General features: G+C 42.4%; 1 protein-coding gene across 1 annotated transcript in view; it reads left to right on the forward strand.

Annotated features, from left to right (window-relative positions):
* Window positions 1-20,671, forward strand: part of RHOJ (ras homolog family member J) — a 117,661-nt gene that overhangs the window by 70,618 nt on the left and 26,372 nt on the right. The window contains exon 2 of the mRNA XM_063440116.1: window positions 14,100-14,158. Coding sequence (XP_063296186.1) covers window positions 14,100-14,158 — 59 coding nt within the window. The remainder of the gene's footprint in view (window positions 1-14,099; window positions 14,159-20,671) is intronic.

Raw genomic sequence — 20,671 nt, forward strand, 5'->3', positions numbered from 1 at the left:
CTAGACTACGCCTCTTATGAAGAGGTAGAGTCGGGTGAGAAGGGGTGTGGCCCCTTCTGGGACCCCTTACAATGCACGGGGTCTTCTGGCTGGCTCCACCAGGGATGGTGTGGCGCTGTTGGATCCACAGGGCAATCCCCTGTTTGACCCAGATGACCTATGCCACCCCCGGTCGGCCGAGTGGGAACCCCCAGGGCATATCGCCCAATATGTTGCTAGGCGCATGTGCACCCCCCTGTCTAAGGAGGGCCGCAATAAGTTACGCGCTGAATGTCCCAGGCCTTCCCTCCCAGGTTCGGCCTGCAAGACCCCAGAGGTTGACCCACAAATCGCCCAATTTTTGAACAAGTCGGGCTGGAAACCTAAAAAGGGCCTGGACCTTTCCCTAAAAGGGTGTCAGGACAAGGTTTTGGACACTCTGGGCCCTCTGTCTAAGCTATACGAGCTCCTGGATGCCGCTAAGGCCGGCGACTTTGCCCTTGACGTAGATGTAGCCATAGGATGGGTCCAACGGGCCATTTGTCTCCTGGGGAATGCGAACACCGCTATGTCGGCTGAGAGACGTAAAGCGATTTTGCTGAAAATTGACCCTAAATTAGCCACCATGACTGTGGCAGAGCCGAGCTCATCCAACAATGGGATGTTGTTTGGTGACACCTTTGTGAAGGACCTCCGTCCGGTCCTATGTTAAAACCTTTACGGCCATTGATAAAGCCCAGGCCAACATGAAGCGCGTGTTTGCGCCTAAGGTTTTCGGAGGGGCCGGGCGTAGTAGGAACTGTCCACCCGGCCGTGGATTCCGAGGCTCGTTCCGGGCCAGCAGAGGTTCCTTCTTTCCCTCCTGGGGATTCCAGGATCAGAGGACGCCTCCCTTCTTCCCAGCTAGAGGAAGGTCGTGAGGTTCCAGATACCCCCGTGGTGCCACTTCGGGCAGATGTCCTCATGGTGAGTACCCATTCTTCCCTTCTCGCTCCAGAATGGGGGGCAGGCAGGTTGGCCTTGTTCTTCCGGGGTTGGGCGGCTGTGACCTCAGATACCTGGGTGCTCCAGTCGGTAAAGGGTTATCACCTCGATTTTGTGTCTCTGCCTGTCCAACTTTCTGTCCCCAGAGAATTGTCCCTTCCCTCGGAACAGGAGGAGTTGATTTAGAAGGAAATCAAAGAGATGCTTACAAAGGGCGCGATAGAGGAGTTGCCGTTTGCCGCCCCGGGCTTTACGAGCAACCTCTTTCTAGTACCGAAGAAAGGGGTGGTGTACGACCAGTGATACATTTCCGACCCCTCAATGCATTCCTCCGTTATCAGCATTTTCAGATGGAGGGCATCCATTGTCTCAGAGACCTTCTCCGTGCGTCAGACTGGTTGGCAAAACTGGATCTAAAGGATGCGTATTTCACCATTCCCATTGCGATGGAATACAGAGACTTCCTCCACTTTAGTTGGCACGGGAAACATTGGCGTTTCATGGGTCTACCGTTCGGTCTATCCTCAGCTCCTTGGTGCTTCACCAAGATCATGAGACCGGTGGTCTCCTTCCTGCGTACGCATGGCGTACGCCTAATTATTTATCTGGACGACATTCTAATCATGTCCCAGTCCCGAGGTCAACTGCAAATCCACGTGGACTGGACGGTCAATCTGCTCCAGAACTTGGGATTCATGATCAACTGGGACAAGTCGATCCTGACCCCAGCTCAATCGATGGAATTCTTGGGGTTCAAGGTGGATTCCATTAAACAATTCCTGTATCTCCTGTATCTTCGAGTGTCAGATTTATCAATCAGACAATTGGGAAGGATTATCGGTCTATTTGCAGCCTCCATTCAAGTGATCTTTCCAGGTCCGTTACACTACCAAGCCCTCCAATGGCTCAAGGGATCGCACTTCCACTCGGGTCATTCTTACGAGTCCAGAATACGACTGGACGAGGAATCCAGAGACGAACTGGTGTGGTGGTTAGCTCACATGGAGGCTTGGAACGGAAGAGCCATTTTCGGTTCCATACCGGACGTGGTGATAGAATCTGACGCCAGCTTACACGACTGGAGGGCGCGTTGTGGCAACGTTTCCACAGGAGCCAGATGGTCCGAGATAGAGAGATCCTTGCACATCAACTGCCTGGAACTCTTGGCAGGGGCCTTCGCGATTCACAGCCTTACCCCAGGTCGGGCGAATTGCTGCGTTCTCCTCAAGATGGACAATGTATCGGCAGTATGTTATATAAACCACTTGGGGGAAACCAAATCCAAGATGTTGGCTCTATTGGCGAATGATTTTTGGCAATTTTGTTTGTACAACAATGTCTCCGTGACAGCAGAACACATCCCGGGTCTGGACAATTCGGGGGCGGATTGGAACTCGAGACATTTGAGAGACTCGGGAGATTGGCACTTGCACGTTTCAGTGTTTCAAGGCCTAGACAGGTTATGGGGACGGTTCGTGATGGACTTGTTCGCATCCCGCCTGAACACCCGGTTACCGGAGTTTTACAGTTGGAGACCAGATCCGGCAGCGGTGGCGACGGACGCTTTCCTTCAGGAGTGGCTGATGGGCCGCCTGTATGCCTTTCCTCCGTTCAACATGATTGGTCACACAATCTCGAAGTTGGTTCGTCACGATTGTTCCCTGACGCTGATCACCCCTTTGTGGAGATCTCAGCCATGGTTCCCACGCCTGATGGAGTTGTCGATAGATTATCCACAAATAATCCCGGGTTTTCAGGAACTCCTTCTGGATCTGGATGCGAACTCACCCGGCCTGGTATTACAGAACCAACTGCCTCTGATAGCGTGGCTCCTTTCAGGGGACCTTGGAATGTCCCAAACGTTCCACAAGCGACTCTCCTGCTCCTAACTGGTAAGTCTTCAGTTTGGAGTTTGGTCATTACCATATTTCTCTCTCTCTTTTAGCTTGAAGTTATCGTTTGGTTACGGTTTCCCTGTTCTTACTGGATGTGATATCTTTTCGTGTTTTCCTGGTCTTTGGTTTTCGCAAGAAAGAGGGGGATTGTGGGAGACACAGGTCTTTTATAGTCACTTCCTCTGTTATGTGATTGGTTGCCTGTGTGCCTATACAGGTTTTTCTTTCATTTTGATAAAATTTATATTCCTCTATCTTTGCTGCTGAGGGAATAAAGAAAGAGTTATGCATAATATGAGCCTCTGTGTCTTTAATAAAATCATGACTTTACGTCATGTTAATAGTAAAATCTGGGAATTGCTATTTTTAAAGTGTTGCTTGCCAAAGAAACTTTGCATTTGTTTGATGACTGGTTCAAACAAAGGTCTCAATTTATTCTTATTTAAAAAGAAATTTTGTGCACAGATAACAGACAGTCATGCATTGCCACAAAAGCAGTAGCAAGATCCGAGAAACACATAGTATAACATTGTGGCAATAGAAATATCGGCACATTTTTAAAAATATATAGGTGAGAGGAAACCCAGTATGATATAACTGAAAGACATGGGGTAAACATGCTTAGTCCCTATTATGAGAGCTCTGGTTCCACCTCAGGGGGGGGGTCTGTGTAGAAGGAGTGAGAGTCCAGATCAGTTAGTGGTTGGAGACATGCTATAGACAGTATGCATTACTAGGGGTGTATCAAGGCTTCCTGACTCTCGCAGTAACCCCCACCAATCCAAAGGTGGGGGGGAGGGGTACGGGACAGCATAGAGAGTTCACCTGGTTCCTCGTAAAAAACTGCTGTAGCCACTACGTGGACCCTTCACCAGGTACACAATGTGCGGCAGAATTCAGGTAAGTCCCAGAGGGTGCTTGGCGACAGCGCCCGAAGATGGTATATTGCAAGGTATAACAATTAGCGGAGGAGCACTTCCAAAATGGGTCCAACTGCCATGATAGTCAGGCCCCACCCCATTTAAAAAATGTTTTAAAGGAATCTAAAGCTATTTTATGTTCTTAACAAGCTAGTAGATATAACCCAAGGAAGCATACATGCATTCAATTATAAATTTTCCATTGTATATATCAAAAAACAGCTTGCAAAAGCTGCAGATCTCTTGTCTAAAGCCTTTGCAAGCCCTCCCATTCTAACCCCTTCTAACCCTAAGACTTTGTTTCTGTCCAATGACAGACTTCCCAATGCAGCTCAATGAGAAGTCTTTGCAAGACAGGTGCTCTGGGTAATTGCTGCCTCTTGAGTTTAATCCCACTGAACTAACCAAACCAGGAAGTATCAGGATCAGATGTCTGATTGACAGCCGGGAGGGAGGGAGAGGTGTAAGAAGGTTTGTTTATAAGTGCCAATTTCTATCGAAATCTGCACTTCTTGTAAAATGAAAAAAAGAGGACACACTCTTTAAACATAGAGTGCGTTAGTAAGTTAGTGCATTAGATATAGGGAGTATTCCTTTTATCAATGGAATAATATTCAGAGACATGAGTTTCCCTTTAAAGATGAAGAATGGTTCGAGGATTAAATGTCACTTGGTGGTTAGGGACAAAATTATCTTTCTTCCAAACTACAGGTGATGATAACCATTGACGTATATAATTGGTGCCATATTTTTACCATTCACTGCTGATATGCAGCGTTTTTAAACAGTTTGCTAAATGAACTCTGTGAATGTTTGTTTTTAGAGTTGTACATTTGGGAAAACTTACCCTCGTGTCCCATGAAAATCGAACCTGCCAGAATGTGTGTGGTCTGAGACCTCTGTATTAATAAACATTAAACATTGATGTAAATGGTCAGAGTTGATTTGAGAATACATATAAAGCCTTGGCAGTGATGGTGCTTTTTCCATGGTACGATCTGTCAAAACACACAGAGCAAACGATGAACTTATAACTTCTAAGGGTGGGAATCCGATACAAACACAATGAAGACACCATGATTGTGTAAACAGACACCAAATTCTGCGTATCTCTCAGGAAACACATGTTACAAAAATCGTACAGCCAAATGAAGACCCCCTTCTGTGCTTTGATGTTAAAGGTTTAACAGTGGAGGAAATAATGGAAAGCTTCCCAATGATTAGGATTCTACACTATGCACAGTTTCTATGAACCAGGTCCAGTATATTGCCACACTATACGTGGGTGATTTAACACCAGCTTGTAAACGCTGATAAAGACTAAGAGTATTTTATTTTTTTAAGAGCAATTTTCAGCTTCTACAGTCTACATTACAGTCAAACATTCCCATTACTGCATTTAATGCCGTATGTGGTTCTGCTTAGGTAACAGAAATTCACAATGGATTAATATAGTTATTATTTGTAAAGAATTGGATCCTTATTGTAAAGCGTTCGTTATTTTTTTTTATTTGTTTACTTATATAAAATATACCAGAGGGCTAATACAATTAACCCCATAAAGTCCTCCAGCAAGTAACCAGTGTTCAAAATGCCATTAATTCCATAAATATATAAAGAGAGAGAGAGAATGTGTGACAGAGGAATAATGTATTTACTTTTTTTGGTTTTGTGTTTATCCTCACAATGCATAAATCCAGCGTTACACCTAGATAGTTACATGTTTTATTTGAATATCTAAGCATTTTTAATAGTGAGTCAGAATGGTCCTTTAATTTGACATATTGTGCCAGTTTGACAGCTGTTCAGCTTCTGGGCAATAGCCAATATGATATCTCGAACAGTGAAGGTGGAAGTGTTTAATGAGCTCTGGGTTTGCAGAACCTTAGTCATCCACTATGAAATTGGTACAAGAACTCTGATGCCTCCTCTCATTGGCCTGTTGCCTCGAAGGGCCTTCTGATTAAAGAGACTGCTCAGTTTGTAGCCAATAATGTTTGTTAACTAATGTGACACTCATCTGAAATGTGCTATGTTTTATGTATCCCTGAATCACCGACATACATTTGAGAACAGAACAGAGAACATTTGTATACATTCAAATGTTGCCTTTAAAATGGTTTTAAATGTGCAGATAAAATAGGGTTATGTTGTATTTATAAGACTACATCTTCATTAAATGTCCACAAAGAGACGCCAATAAGGAAAGGGTAGCATTATAGGAATTTTAGGTCAGGAGGGCTTGGATCAGGGTGACTTAGACAAAGCTTTCCTAATATGATTAGGCTGGACCTATTATAAAGGTGCTGGACTAATTGTTAGGTCCCACATAATACTAAATTTGCCTTAAGCCTACATCTCCCATAACCTATGGCATGGGACACTCTGGTGCCCTGTGAGTGCTTGTGCAAGCAGTTTCTGTTTTTTATTTATTGATGCTGGGGCCGCTTATATCTTTGTCATGTTCTTCCAGCTCTTCGGTCAATAAATATAATAACAGAGAGCCAAGGCTGCTTGCCTGCTTCTCTTTAATCTGCAGCAGAATTTTTTTTTTTCTATTTTCTGATTACCCGCACAGTATCTAGTGAGTCTTAAAGGAACATGTCAGATTTTTATAAAGCGCCAACATTTTATGTACAATGGGTTCGTGAGACAAACCAATAAGTTCACCCGTTTCACCCATAGGAAGGAGAGGTAGGGAGGGTCTGCTCCATCGAGCCTTCAAGGTAAAGGGTGTTTATTATTTTGTAGTTTGACAAACCAGGACTTTAAACTGCGTTTGCTGCTCCGTCAGAGACCGGATATTCTACTTTGTATCTCTCATGACAACTTGTATCTATGACCTGTTCTTTCCGCACCGATGTGAAAAACACATAGAACTGATGCTCCTAGTGAGCAAGTGGTCACAAGTCCAAAGAGTGACTTGTCTCTGTGATGATTGGTACCGGGCTGCGTACACCACCAATCATCTGGTACATTATTTAGAAAGACGTTGCTCCAATGAATCAGCACCTGCAAGTCCCTCTCATGTTAGCATGCTACGGGCGTGCGGAAAGGGGGACGTTATCTTAGCACCATAACCACTTTAATAACCTGAAGTGGCTCTTGTGCCTACAGGACCTCCTCAAAATACATTTTACTCACTTGAAACCTATTAAGACAAACTAAACCAGATTCAGAGCACCTACAACCCTGTAACCATGTGGCAGTATTAATATATCATTGGTAGCCGTTGTGTGACCTGTGACCCAGTGCCTTGAGCGTTCTCAGCAATGATATAGACATCTAACTGGAATAAATAAATCTCTTTGACAGATGAATATGAAATCATTTCCTTGCACCTACTCATTCAATACGTTAAGATCCAGCTGATGTCTGTCACAGTCAGTAGTTTAAGATTTCTTCCAATTTGGCACAAAAGTAGTTTTAGATTTCCATTTTTGGCAGTGGTTTCTGTGGACGCGATCTCCCATGTATGAAAGCTTGAAATCTCCCCATTCCATCATTAATCACTCTCGGGTAAATCATCTTAATAAAGAAGTTGACCAGATGTCTCTTTGTTTACACACTGCTTATTTAATCCTTTAGAAGATTGGTTGGATGACTTTATATTTTTTTTGTTAACTTATATATACAACCTGAAGATTTGTTTTCTTCTTCCCTGGGATTTTTGATTTGGATTATAAAAATTAATATTGGTGGAGGGATTCGAAAACTTGTAGCTTCCATGACGTCGTACGTCTGTGCTAGCTCTGGTTACATTCTATTAAATGTCCAGCAAAAAGGACCGATTGGAACTACATGACCGCTTCTGTTATACGTGGATAGAACTTCTGGACACGTAATCATTATAACACTTTCCAGTTTCATTAAAGGGACTCTCCAGTGCCAGGAAAAAAATCAGTTTTCCTGGCACTGCAGGTCCCCTCTACCTCCCACCTCCCATCCCCGGTAGCTGAAGGGGTGAAAACCCCTTCAGGTCACATACCTGAGACCCCGCCGATGTCCCTCGGCGGTGGTTCCTGCTTGCCACCTCTCCCCCAGTGATTACGTCAGCCAGTGGGCGAGACTGATCCTGCCCGCCGACTGAGGAAACCTAATGCGCATGCGCGGCACATTAGAGCTCTCCATAGGAAAGCATTGAAAATGCTTTTCAATGCTTTCCTATGGGGAACTGAGCGACGCTGGAGGTCCTCACACAGCGTGAGGACGTCCAGCGACGCTCTAGCACAGGTTTCCTGTGCTATGGACATGGAAGTGCCCTCTAGTGGCAGATTGTTTTAGAATAACACCATTAAACAATTAACATTTCCTTGTGTGAATGATTCCATCAATATGTAGCCTTGGTCTCCGATTACTCTGTAATGGTTTATGATATCTTAAATATGCAATTATGCATCCAATGAAGAATGTGCTTGAAAAAGATGAACAATTTATTATCTGCTACATGCAGAATTAAAATAAGACAAAAGTAAAAAAAAATATCAAAAACAATAGAGACAATAGCTGTAGAGCAATGGATTGCTCGGCCTCTTACTGGATATGGTGGTGAGTTAAACCGACATACGCCGTTACTCACGAATTCAGCTTTATATAAGTTTGTATACAAATCTTTTTACATTGTATAGAATATTACTCCACTCACTATTGCACAGTGTTCTATATTGGAGAATTTGGGCATTACACCTGAGTGTGTAGCAAATTCATATACACTGTCTCAAAAGCACTGTTTAGCACCCAGATTTTTTCCTTTACTGAAACAATTTTAGCTTAACGAAACCATTTGGGGTACAGCCATGCCGTTGCTTACAGAGTGTCAGCCTATCAGCAACACCTTTGTCCGAGGCTTCCTGCTTCAAGCCTGGGGACTGCAGCGTATGTTTACCGAAGAGCGAACTGGTGCTGGATACAATACTTTAGGATTAAAATGTTAATGGGTTAACCCCTTGAGCAAAGCCAGGATCCCACTCACACCATAATAGCTTAATTCTAATGAAGTTGTTATGGTGCCCGGAGTGTCCCTTTAACTTGTTGAAAAGCAGAATTTTGGTTAAAAAAGAAAAGGCTATAGGATAATGAAGTCTGTGTGTAAGTAAAAACCCCTCCATGCATTTTCCAATTAGATGCACTGTCTTAGAATCAGAGCTCGTTAACATTGTGAATACTTTGTGTATGATACATACAGACCCCATCACAGAGAGCAAGACATTCTGTATAGATTATATGCATTAGTTATGGATGATTGGACAGAATCATTAACCTGGCATTCGGGAAAAGTCTAAATATGTTTACACTCTCACTGCCCTTACTGTTTGAATAGGACTCGTATAAACATGCCCAAGGCAAGCGACTAATTGAGAACACTTCCATGGAGCAATAAATCAGTCCAGGGATGTGATGTTATCTGGGTGTGACATCATAGCGAATGTCATGAGACCAGCAAGTGCTGAAAAGCTGAAATTAACAAATCCTGATACAGGCAAGTCGTCGCCTTAAAGAGACAGTAACACGGTGTTCAGTTCTTTTACCCCAGAATGGTTACATTGTTTAACCAACTGCCCTTGATTCTAATCTGTACGCCTTGTACTTACCCTCATTTGAATTCCAGCTGTCTAATGATCGGCTGATATTTTATGACGTGTGTTTATAAATCCCAAAACACTGTTTTTCCTTTCATCCGAGTGTATCTTCTAAATGTCTTTTAAACCATATTGGCATGTGGAATATTATGAGAAATTTTACTGCATTAATTATCGCTGCACAGGAGAACAAACGAATAGAAAATAATCACACACAAATTAATACAATTGAATAACCTTTCTTGAAGTTGCAATGTACTGACCACAAACAAGTATTTTTGCTTGTTTGTTTGTTTGTTTTTAAGTCAGATGATATGTTTCAACATCTTTCATTAATTAGAATTCTCTGTCTGAAATCGTGTTACAGGGAAGGGGATTGTTGTGGAGGGTGTTTGTGGAAAAGTGATCGGAAGGTCAGACATGGAACCGGCATTAAACCACACTGGGCCACTTTTTGTACTTGACTCTAAAGTTGGTTTTGCCTTCAAAGTATGGTACAGCTACCGGATCAAATAGATTAGTTGCTTCAGATTGTGACTCCCAACAGCCTCTGCCAACTCCTTAAAGGAACATTATTGTGTCAGGAATACAAACATGCATACCTGACACTATAGTGTTAAAACTAATTTAAGGTGGCCAGCCCCTCCTTACCCCCCTTAAAAAGGTGTAATGTTAAGGTAATACCAGCGTCGCGTGGATTTGGTCCCTTGGCTGAGAATATCAATTTCCCATAGGAAAGTATTGGGAGGCTTATGCGCATGCATGGCAAAACGTTGCCGTGGTCAATCAGCATCTCATAGAGATACGTTGAATCAATGCATCTCTATGAGGTAAGTTCAGTGTCTGCATGCAGAGGGTGGAGACACTGAATGTCAGCCACACTGTGCAGCACTGCCCCAGGAAGCACCTCAAGCAGCCGTTTGAGGAGTGGCCAGTGGAGGTTTCCCTAGGCTGTAATGTAAACACTGCATTTTCTCTGAACTGTATTAAGCTTTAGTTGTTCTGATGATTATAGTGTCCCTTTAATGTAGACAGAGCATCATCGAATCACATCGCCACGGGATTTGCTGGCCCTATATAAATAATAATAGACATCAGTGAAGCCTGTGATGCCATATATTTGCGCCCCTGCTATCAACTGGGACATTTACTAAAGTAATGAAACCCTGCGCACATTTGAAAGCCAGGCAGATCGTTTTTGGGATGAGTAGTGTGTTCAGGAAGAATTGTTTATTAAATTCTTGTATGCATTTAAGCTTACAGAGTTACATACTTGTTAGATTTGCACAAGTACTGTAGGGTTAATTACACGCTAACCCAGTGCAGGATTAGAGTGACCAGCTGTGATCAGATAATTACCGCTTTTGAAGGAAATGGGACTAGAACTGCTGATTGAATCCTGACATTTACAGTTCAGGAATGCAGAATAGTCAGAATCAGCTGCTAGAATGAACGAGTATTTCTCTGTATATCGTGTATTACTATTGGTGCAGTGATATAGGTTGGTGTCATTGTTGGTTCTAGACCAGTGACACTTCAAATTCTTCCATAGTGTTTCTCCTGCACCATTAGATTGGTCGCTGCCTACCTGGGCACACTTCCTGTTTGTCTGGAAAGATTCTCGAGTTATGGTTTTTGAGGCATCACTCAATGAACAAATAAAACTAGGCTGTTCCTAGTGATGTTCGGAGGGGGCATCATTCAAGATTCTATTATTGGATAAGCCTACAGAGAGAGCATTGTATGGTGCATTATGGGGCGGTAAGGGTCATTATGATATGTAAATTACATTTGTACAGTGGGATGAAACCTTAATTGGGTTGGGTCTAGGAAGGAAGCATTCCATATAACAGCCAGTTTGTCACCTTTCATAATGAGTGCCCAGAATTGTTTATCTGTCAATATCCACCCCTAACCACTTTGTGACCTGTTACACTGTCCACCGAACCACATGCATTCCAACCCCATGTTGGTCCACACCATCAATCTATAGATATATTATTGTTAGGTAAGCTACTCTGTTTAAATATGTTTAAAAAATGATCAGACCTTTGTTCAATTATAGAAAAAAATGTACAGCTACAGTTTTTGCTGCCAACTATTCTTTCTTTTGGACTTGACCTGCTGTGACTGTGGAATGAGTTCATGACTCTCAGAGGAGATCTGGGGAGGATCATCTAGGGGCCCTTCTTCACCTAATTTCACTCGGCTGTACAGCTAGAGCAGATGAGCTAATACTTAATCTCAAACATCTGCCACTCAGACTGATACTATGAAAATCAGAGACTTCTTTTGTCACGAACAGCACACAATCATTACAGTTTGGAGAAGTGGTACCCAATCCAGCCTTCAAGGCACACCCAAGAGTCCACAATTTAGCTATTCCCCAATATTTATATCGAAGGCAATACTGACCAAACTTGGTCCACTGGTGGTACCTTGAAAACAGGATTGAGAACCACTGGTCTAGGGCTACCAGATCCACCATTTCTTCCTGAAATCACACGGATGTATACCCAACTTCTCATATTTCAAAGCTTTAGCATATTCTTACTACATTTCCATAATCTGTCTGTATGCTAGTTTATGTAGGGGACAAATTAGAACAGTGCCAAAGATGGTCATCCTCTTCTTCCGAGCTTTTATCTCACATCCTCTTTCTTGGTCTTTTTACACATCGTTCCCCAGTACCTATCTGTTTCCTCTCCTGTTTATCTCTCACCCACACAATCTGATACAGCTAGGACTGAACAGGAGAGTCAATGCCTTTTCTTTAGGCCAAACTGCATTGTCCCTCAGCATAAGTGAATGAGTGACACAATATATACGTTGTAAAATCAGATTGCGCATGAGTGAAGGTATACTCCGAATGGACGTTTCTGACTCTTACAGTATTGTACACATAGTAGTGATATAAGGAAGCAACATTTTACTGATACAACAATAACGAGAGTGCAGTCAATGTCACCTAGTGACATCAGTCTTAAATTCTGATTTACAAGAAAATCTTACAAGTGGTGGCTCGCGGCAAGCTTTGTATTAGAGTGAAATGTCATTACTCTTTCTGAATGACTCTGGGCTTGGCAGGTTGGCAAATAAGTAGGCGCCAGATTAGTTGTACTTTGTTTGACAATTTTAGTTTGAATTAGGAAACAACCTCTTTCTACCAATTCATCCAGATACTTTATTTTGTTGTTTTTTCTGTTACTTAATTGAATGGCACACCAGGGCCCCTAGTGGCATACCATACCTGGAAGTTTCAGGTCAGTACGAGGCCACCTAGGACCCACTCAGTGTGATTACGAGTAATTTATTCATTCTTTTATAAGAGGAGATTGAAATCGTATTTGATTTAAGTAAATAACTTGAAAAGAGAGGAGTATGAAACCGTCCTTTTGCTTTAGAGTTGTTTAGGTGAGTAATACCATTTACACACAGCTAAGAGCTTTGAAAAGAATAAATGCTGTCATATAGTGGTATAATGATTTCAAGTAAAATACGTTTCGGGATGAAATAAGTTAAGGTTTTAGCAGAATTATTTATTCCGTCAACCGCTTGAAAGTTGTTCTTGTAAAAGTGATGCAACACAACAATAAAAATGATTTTCTAATTATCACCAACTTTATTTTAATAATAATAAATAATATGACTAGGACTCCTCTGACTGTAGCCTGAAATATTTAACCTAATAAAAACCAATCCACTTTTCATATCTGTTCCCAAGCTGTAACCTTGGAGGCCTTAAACAGGTATGTCCCTTAAATTGGATGGAATATGTCTGGGCAAGTCATTATTCATAGATTGCAGCACAACATCAACTTCAGAAACCGGCTCCAATGTTTCATCAAAATGTTTTCGGTTTCTAAAGAGGTTTCTCTTGAATTTGTGTGTCTGTGTTAATGGATCATGCAAGTAATCTGTAACAAGTCTGTGTAAATAAATCTAAGTAACAAACTTGTAATTTTGTATGTATTTATGATCACATTAAATAGTTACATTTTCTTCTAACTATATATCATTGACAATATGTACACCTCCCATAAACCCCATTCGTGCACCATGAATAGAATTTTCATGAGTTGTTTTTCAATCTTTAAAGATTCACTTTAAATCTAGACCGGTGTATGAATATAAATTGTGTCTGTACTTTTCCTCCGACAGAGAGAGAAGCTCTACTGTAGTCACAATGACGGCACATGGGAATTTCTTGTCCAAAAACATCTGTAGATGCCTGGATAGTATTTGCGATATTAAAGCATCAAAATAGTTACAACTATATAATAAAATAATAATAAAAATGATTGGGCCCTCCTTAACGATCAGGAGTCATCTTGTTTTATTCCTGTTGACTAATGAGTTCCATGTTTTGTTTTTCAAGACTGAACGATACAAATGAGCCGCGTTGTCTCTGGAGTGTGTTAAATGACAAAATCTAGCTGGTGGCAGCTCCATATATAATCTGTTCGCTGAAGAATCTGACTAGAACCATCTGTTTTCAGTGTGGCCTTTACCGTCTGTGGTTAAAGATAATATCTATCATTGGGTTTGATTTTAACCCTTTCAGTGCAGCGGTCGTGGGCACAGCTTTGCTTCCTCGTTGTGCTGCACTCCATTCCTGCACGGAACGGGTTAACTGCCAATGTTTGAGGAGATCGGGATAGCGGAATGCTCAGGAACTTCAATGATGACAGATGAATGTTACCTCCTTGCTAACTTCAGCACATGTTCTGCTTGTTTTTCAGTCACTGTAACTGTTGGAGGGAAGCAATACCTTCTGGGACTCTACGATACGGCCGGACAGGTATCTGCATTTCATTTATTTTTATTTTGAAAATTCTACTTTTGACGTCTTTCCCTGAATTACTATTACTTATTTATCCTGCTTTAATAAGATAGTTTAAAAAAGAAAAAAACGTTTTTCTTTGATGTTAAGACTGCAGTACATGTCAGTAGTAAAGAATTTTAGTTACATTAAAATAGTGGGGTTGGTTTTTAACCTCCGTAGAATATGACACAAATAACGTACATGGCATTAGCTTGGCAATCCACTTCAGACACACAAAGCACTGCAGCTTGCTCACTCAGACAGCCTGGAGTTTTGTTCCCCAGAGCTAACAGAAGTGACAGATGGGTTAGAGCGCTAGTTACTCAAGGGAGAATTTCAAAATTTAGGCCCAAATAGCGGATTTAGAAGTCTGTTCTGTGTTTAGTTTGGCTACTTTAACCTTACGTTTAAAATTAATTTTAATTCCATGCAATTCTCATAGCTTTATTTTAGTTCTCTCCAAGTTGCTAAACATTAATGTTTGGTTTTTCCCATAATTTGCAGTTTAATGAATATATTGCTACAGGTTTTTTTTTTGTTGGTTTTTTGTGTGTGTGTTTCGAATTCCATGTTTTAAAGAGACACTGTAATCACAAAAACTATTTTGGCTTAGTGAAGCAGTTTTGGTGTATAGATCATGCCCCTGCAGTCTCACTGCTCAATCCTCTGCCACTTAGGAGTTAAATCACTTTGTTTATACAGCCCTAGTTACAGCTCCCTAAATGTGACAACTCTTCTTTGAAAAGAATCCCAACCCTACCCACAACCCCAACACCTAACCCCAACACCTAACCCCAACACCTAACCCCAACACCTAACCCCAACGTAGATTAATTTAGAAATAAACAAATGTGTTTAAATGTCTATCTGTTCCTGTCCAAATCTGAGATGATTAAATTGCGTATACGCAGAAGTAAATTCACACTGACACACGGAGTTCAGGTTAAAATAACTTCGAGAAAATTTATTAGCATCTGAAGAAAAGCGGGCTCGCAGGCCCTTATAAGAACGAATTTGCATCATCATTGATTATCAAGATATCAGTAAATAAACATCGTTAATTGGATTAATTGTTAAGTGGCTATGTCAATGTCCACCCATCAATATGATTAATTGGCTCAAAAACTAAGTGGTTAGCTAGGTGTCCTCCCACCGAGAGGTGGTATTGTTCTGGACACGGGTGTGGACGGATGGCTCAAGCGCCATCTTTCCCAGCACGAGGCTTACTCGGTGGAAAGGGGGGCTTGGGCGTCATTTTGCGTAGTTAGTGATGTCAGTCTCGTGGTCAGGTGCAAGGTTCTTTTATGAATAGAACATTTCATTAGGCCAGCGTTCTCATGGCCTTCAGATTATACTATGTTGCAAATTACAGGAGATTCAGCAATTCCGGGGTTAGTCATGTCTTTATAGAAAATACAGTCTCTATTCATTACACTAAATGCTGTTAGGAAATTCTGTCATGTAATGTGGACAAAATGGAGGCTCTGTCATGGTGATGTGGGTTAAAATGGAGTGCAAATATTCAACACAGGTTCAATAAAGAATAAAGATTTTCAATAATTCTACATCAGTCCCCCCTATGAAATGTTAGATTCTAAAAGATAAACTTTATTAGTTAGTATCAGAAGACGTGTTAGCCCAAAGGCACAGAAACCCCGTGGCCGCTAGCTAGGTGTTATTGCAAAGTGCAATTCTGTCCCTTCATCTGACCCTAATAGGCTAACTCATCTGTCTGCAGGGCACTCGAACGCTTCACTACCATGGGTGGCCCATGGTGGCTAACCCACCACTTCTCCACACGGTAACCTTTTTCCCACACAGACAGATGCTGTCCCTAGGCTAGTCCCTACCTAGAATTCTCGCACTTTATCAATAAAAGGGATAGTTTGCAGCGGTATACAGGGTGAGTTGAGATCTTGGAAGTCTTGGTCATCAACTGTGAGATGTGCGAAAGTGGGTGCCGCTTGGTCTCGGTCTTCAGGAGGAATTTTCTCAGACAAGGGAGGACACAACAAACGAGAAGAGCAAAGATAAAAAGAAAAATTAGTATTGCTATACCAATATGCATTAAAGCTTTTTGCCATCCTGTCATCCAACCAAACCATCTTTCCCAGGGATCTTTTATCTCAGAATTCCTTTTTAACTCTTCAGAGAGCTCATTTAATTTCTCTATGGCTAAGGTAACTTTACCATTAGGGCCTGTGTTTTCTGGGATGTAAGTACAACATGTCATGGTGTCGGGCAAAATTTTACATACACCTCCTTTTTCAGCTAGAATCATGTCTAAGGCCATTCTATTCTGGAAGGACATTTGGGATGTAGCCTGCAGCTGTTCGGCTAAACCCTGGAGGGCATCCCTGGTGTAATTAACAAAGCGTTGTTGGTTGTAATAAATGTAATTTATCCAATTTAAATTCTTGTTTGCAGTAACTATGGTGAAAAGTGATTCAAATCCTGCAGCAACTTCATCTCTTGCTTTAAATTCATTGGGTACCCCCCTAGGCACCCCAATGGCATCAATGTAAATGTGAGGGTCAAAACTACCTTTTACTGGGGCTTCTCGCTTTACCTTGGTTGGTGTGTGTTTGGACTCATGTGTGTCGGGGTGTGTGTCAGAGATATGTATAGGCATGATGGCTTTAGCCAGAGGACACCCCCCCCCCCCCACTCTTTGTCCACCCTGGATCTTAGCTGTAAATCCCCACACAACCAGTAAATATCCCCCAATGACCTAGTATGGAATTGTAGAAGGTTCATGGAGACAGTTCTGTAGGTGGCACAATACCCTTTAGAGAAGTTACCCAAAAATTTACCAATTCCATCATAATTAGCATAACAGGTGTAATTACCTTTATAGACTGTAACACCATCTGGGGGTTTGACATTCTTGGCTAGAAGAGGATACTCTACTGTCCATGCTTTGCATATGGACCTATTGAAATCGTAGTGGTAGGCAAAAAGACTCAAAACACATTCTTCTATATCTACTGGCAAGGTTAAAGGCACGGTGCCCAGGTGAGGCCGGGCACCGCCACACACATAGCATGCGGTTCTGTTATGCTTGTTGGCATTATATTTCATCCATTCTAACCATAGATTAACATCATTAAAACCTGTTTCAGCGGCCATGGTATCTTCAAAGGTGGGGTTTGCAATGGCCATCATGTCTTTAAAGGACTGGATGTGTGGTTTTAATGGATTTGAGACCATATGGGTGGTCCCTTGCCACTCTGAAGAGTTGCACATATCTTTAAGGTAGAAATGCCCTAGCTTGTTATAGGAACCTTTTTTCCAATACATTCCCATTACATACTGGTCTGCATCTGTTGGACTGGGATGCTCAATATTTAGGATTAATTTCATTGGTATACCTCCTCCAGGCTTTCTCAGAGTCATTCTTTGGAGAAGGGATCTACCATGATCATCTACTTTAGATAAGGCACTTTTTGGTTTGTAACCCCAGGCAGGACCGGCATTCCATCCCGCCGCCCCCCAATGGTTACAATTGTGCCCCCATTGTTTGTCAACTACACAAACATAGGGGTCCTTTAAATGAGGGATATCTCTATAGATATTTTGAATTTGTGATGTAGGGAATGGGCATTCTACGATGTCACAGTAATCAAAAGTATAAGTAGCCACACGGGTACATGATGAATTGTACCAGAAGGTGTACCCACTGGCATCTTTGGTGATAGCTACTTGCTGGGCCTTAATTAAGCTAATTAAGGAGATAATGTACCAGAGGTACATGGTTGTGCGGTATCTGCTTCCTCTGGGGCAGGAGTCTTCTTGCAGTGGGAAGCGTGGATCCAGTGTGGCCTGCCGGCCAATTTGACGGAGGTTGCAGTGATCAGGAGAACTTGGAATGGTCCGTCAAATCTTGGTTCCAGGGTATGTTTCCGCACAAATTTCTTGACCAGAACCCAATCTCCGGGAAGCAGGTTGTGGGTACCTGTATCCAAATCGGGATCTGGAATTGAAGAGAAAACTTGGGCATGTATTTTGTTCAAGGCACTTGCAAGTTCAGTTACATAGTCTACTAAAACATCAGTTTGAAGCTGCAACTGTTGCGGGTAATAACAACCTAGTCTGGGCGCAGTCCCAAATAGAATCTCATATGGGGATAGTGAGTGCTTCCCTCTAGGTGTGTGCCTAACGCTGAATAAAGCTATTGACAGACTTTCTGGCCAGGGCATCTTTGTTTCTTGTGACATTTTTAACATTCTGGCTTTTAGGGTGCCGTTCATGCGTTCCACTTTGCCACTACTTTGTGGGTGGTAAGGGGTGTGAAAGGCTAGGGTCACTCCCAGAGCAGTCCAAATTTCTTTAGTCACTGTTGCTGTAAAGGCTGGGCCCTGGTCACTTTCAATGACTTCTGGAAGTCCAAATCTACATACAATATCTGTAAGTAGGCGTCTTGCAGTTGTTTTAGCAGTAATATTAGTTACTGATAGGCTTCTGGCCAGCCTGAGAACATGTCCACTATTACTAGTGCATATTCATGAGGCCCACTCTTGGGCATTTGTATGTGATCAATTTTAATTCTCTGGAATGGGTACATGGGCTTAGCCAGGTGTTTTGAGGGCACTTTGGTTGGCTTTCCTGGGTTGCATTTTGCGCAAATTACACAGGCCCTACAGAAGTTGTTGATCAATGTTGTGATTCCAGGTGCTTCATAATACTTCTGAATGAGGGCAGCCATTAAGTGGTTTGACAGATGTGCAGGTCCATGTGCCCATTGGACAACTGCTGGATATAAATTTTTAGGAAGGCAGAATCTAAAGTTGTTGTAGTATATTCCGTCCTTTAGGACAGCTCCTTTCTTCTTCCATTTCTGGATTTCTTCGGGGGTAATTGCAGCTTGCTGTTCCCGCAAAATTCTTAGGTCAGTAGGAAGGGTCTGCAAGGTAAAAATAAGAACTTCTTCTTGTCCGGACACTTCTTCATCCACTTCCTGCAAATTTCTTGCTGCTTGCTTAGCAGCCTGATCAGCCAAATGGTTGCCCTTTGCTTCATCTGTATCCAACTTCCCATGTGCCTTAACTTTCAAGACGGCCACTTCTTCAGGGAGTAGGAGGGCATCCATTAGTTCCTTGATTGCAGAGCTGTGTTTGACTGGTGTACCGGCAGTGGTAAGAAATCCTCTTGTCTTCCAAATGAGGCCGAAGTCATGTGCCACACCCAGAGCATATCTTGAATCTGTATAGATGTTGGCACGTTTTCCTTCGGAGATTTTGCATGCTGAAGTCAGGGCTTGTAATTCAGCTTCTTGTGCAGACATTGCTGGTGGTAGAGATGATGATTTGATAACTTCATCTGTTGTGGTTACGGCATATCCTGTGTGGTATTTTCCTTCTTCATCAGCATACCTTGAACCATCCACAAACAGAGTGAAATCAGGATTTGTTAATGGGTTCTCATGTACAGTTGGCAGATGTATTGTCTCCATTTTCATCTGTTCAAAACAGTCATGAGGTGTCTCTGTGTCATAATTATTCACTATGACCAGGTCTTGAAATTCATTTTCCAGGAAATGGCGTGGCCATGCTTCAAGAAGGTCAGTTGTTGGGTACTTGGCAATGCCATTTTCCTGTAGCTGTGATTCATCCATGGTGGCCCATAATTTTGCCATGGGCCCAAGATCATTCCATGATTTTGTTTTCAACTTGGTAACAGGGACATGTGGAATAGCAGTATCCCAATGACGGTACAAGTAATTGAGTTCTGGAGGTAGTTGGATCAGGACCATGCTATTGCCTTCAGAGTCACAGTAGAAGTCTTGAGCAGTGAGTTTCACCTCCACCCAGTGATAGAGTTCATCTTCATAGCAAGGTTCAGGAGTGATGTTTGGCTTGTACCACGTGGTACAGAAGGCATATCCTGGACCCTCACAGAGAGGTGTTTGTTCTTTATAAAAGGTTAAATCAGGATGCATTCTCTTGATGGTACCAGTGAGAAGGTAGATGTAGGTTTCATCCATGATAAACCCATAGTAGATACCCCCCTCAGGGAGTGGAAGAAGAGTGGATGGATTAAGAACTTGACATCTTTGAATGGTAATGTTGTCAGGTAGCAGGAGATGACACTGTAGACGTAGGTGTCTGGCAGGAGACACATGCTTGAGCTGAACTTGGTTGATGATGGCAGAGATGTCATGAGGGGCCAATACAACCAGAGGGTGGCCAAGGACCAGGTCTGAGGTTCTTTCTATGAGCTCTCTTGCAGCAAAGACAGCCCTGAGACAGGAAGGAGTCCCTCTGGCCACAATGTCCAGCTGGCAGGAGAAAAATCCAATAGGCCTCTGGCGGCCTCTTAAGTCATTTGTTTGGGTAAGGACTCCTGTAGCATGGCCTTGTCTTTCAGAGACAAATAATTTGAAGGGTTTGGTGTAGTCTGGCAGGCCTAGAGCAGGAGCAGATGCAATGGCACGTTTTAGTGTATGGAAATTATCCAGTGCTTCATTGGTCAGGCAGAATGCGTCTGACT

The sequence above is a fragment of the Pelobates fuscus genome, chromosome 13, assembly GCF_036172605.1.
Source record: "Pelobates fuscus isolate aPelFus1 chromosome 13, aPelFus1.pri, whole genome shotgun sequence".
In the NCBI taxonomy this organism is placed as follows: Eukaryota; Metazoa; Chordata; class Amphibia; order Anura; family Pelobatidae; genus Pelobates; species Pelobates fuscus.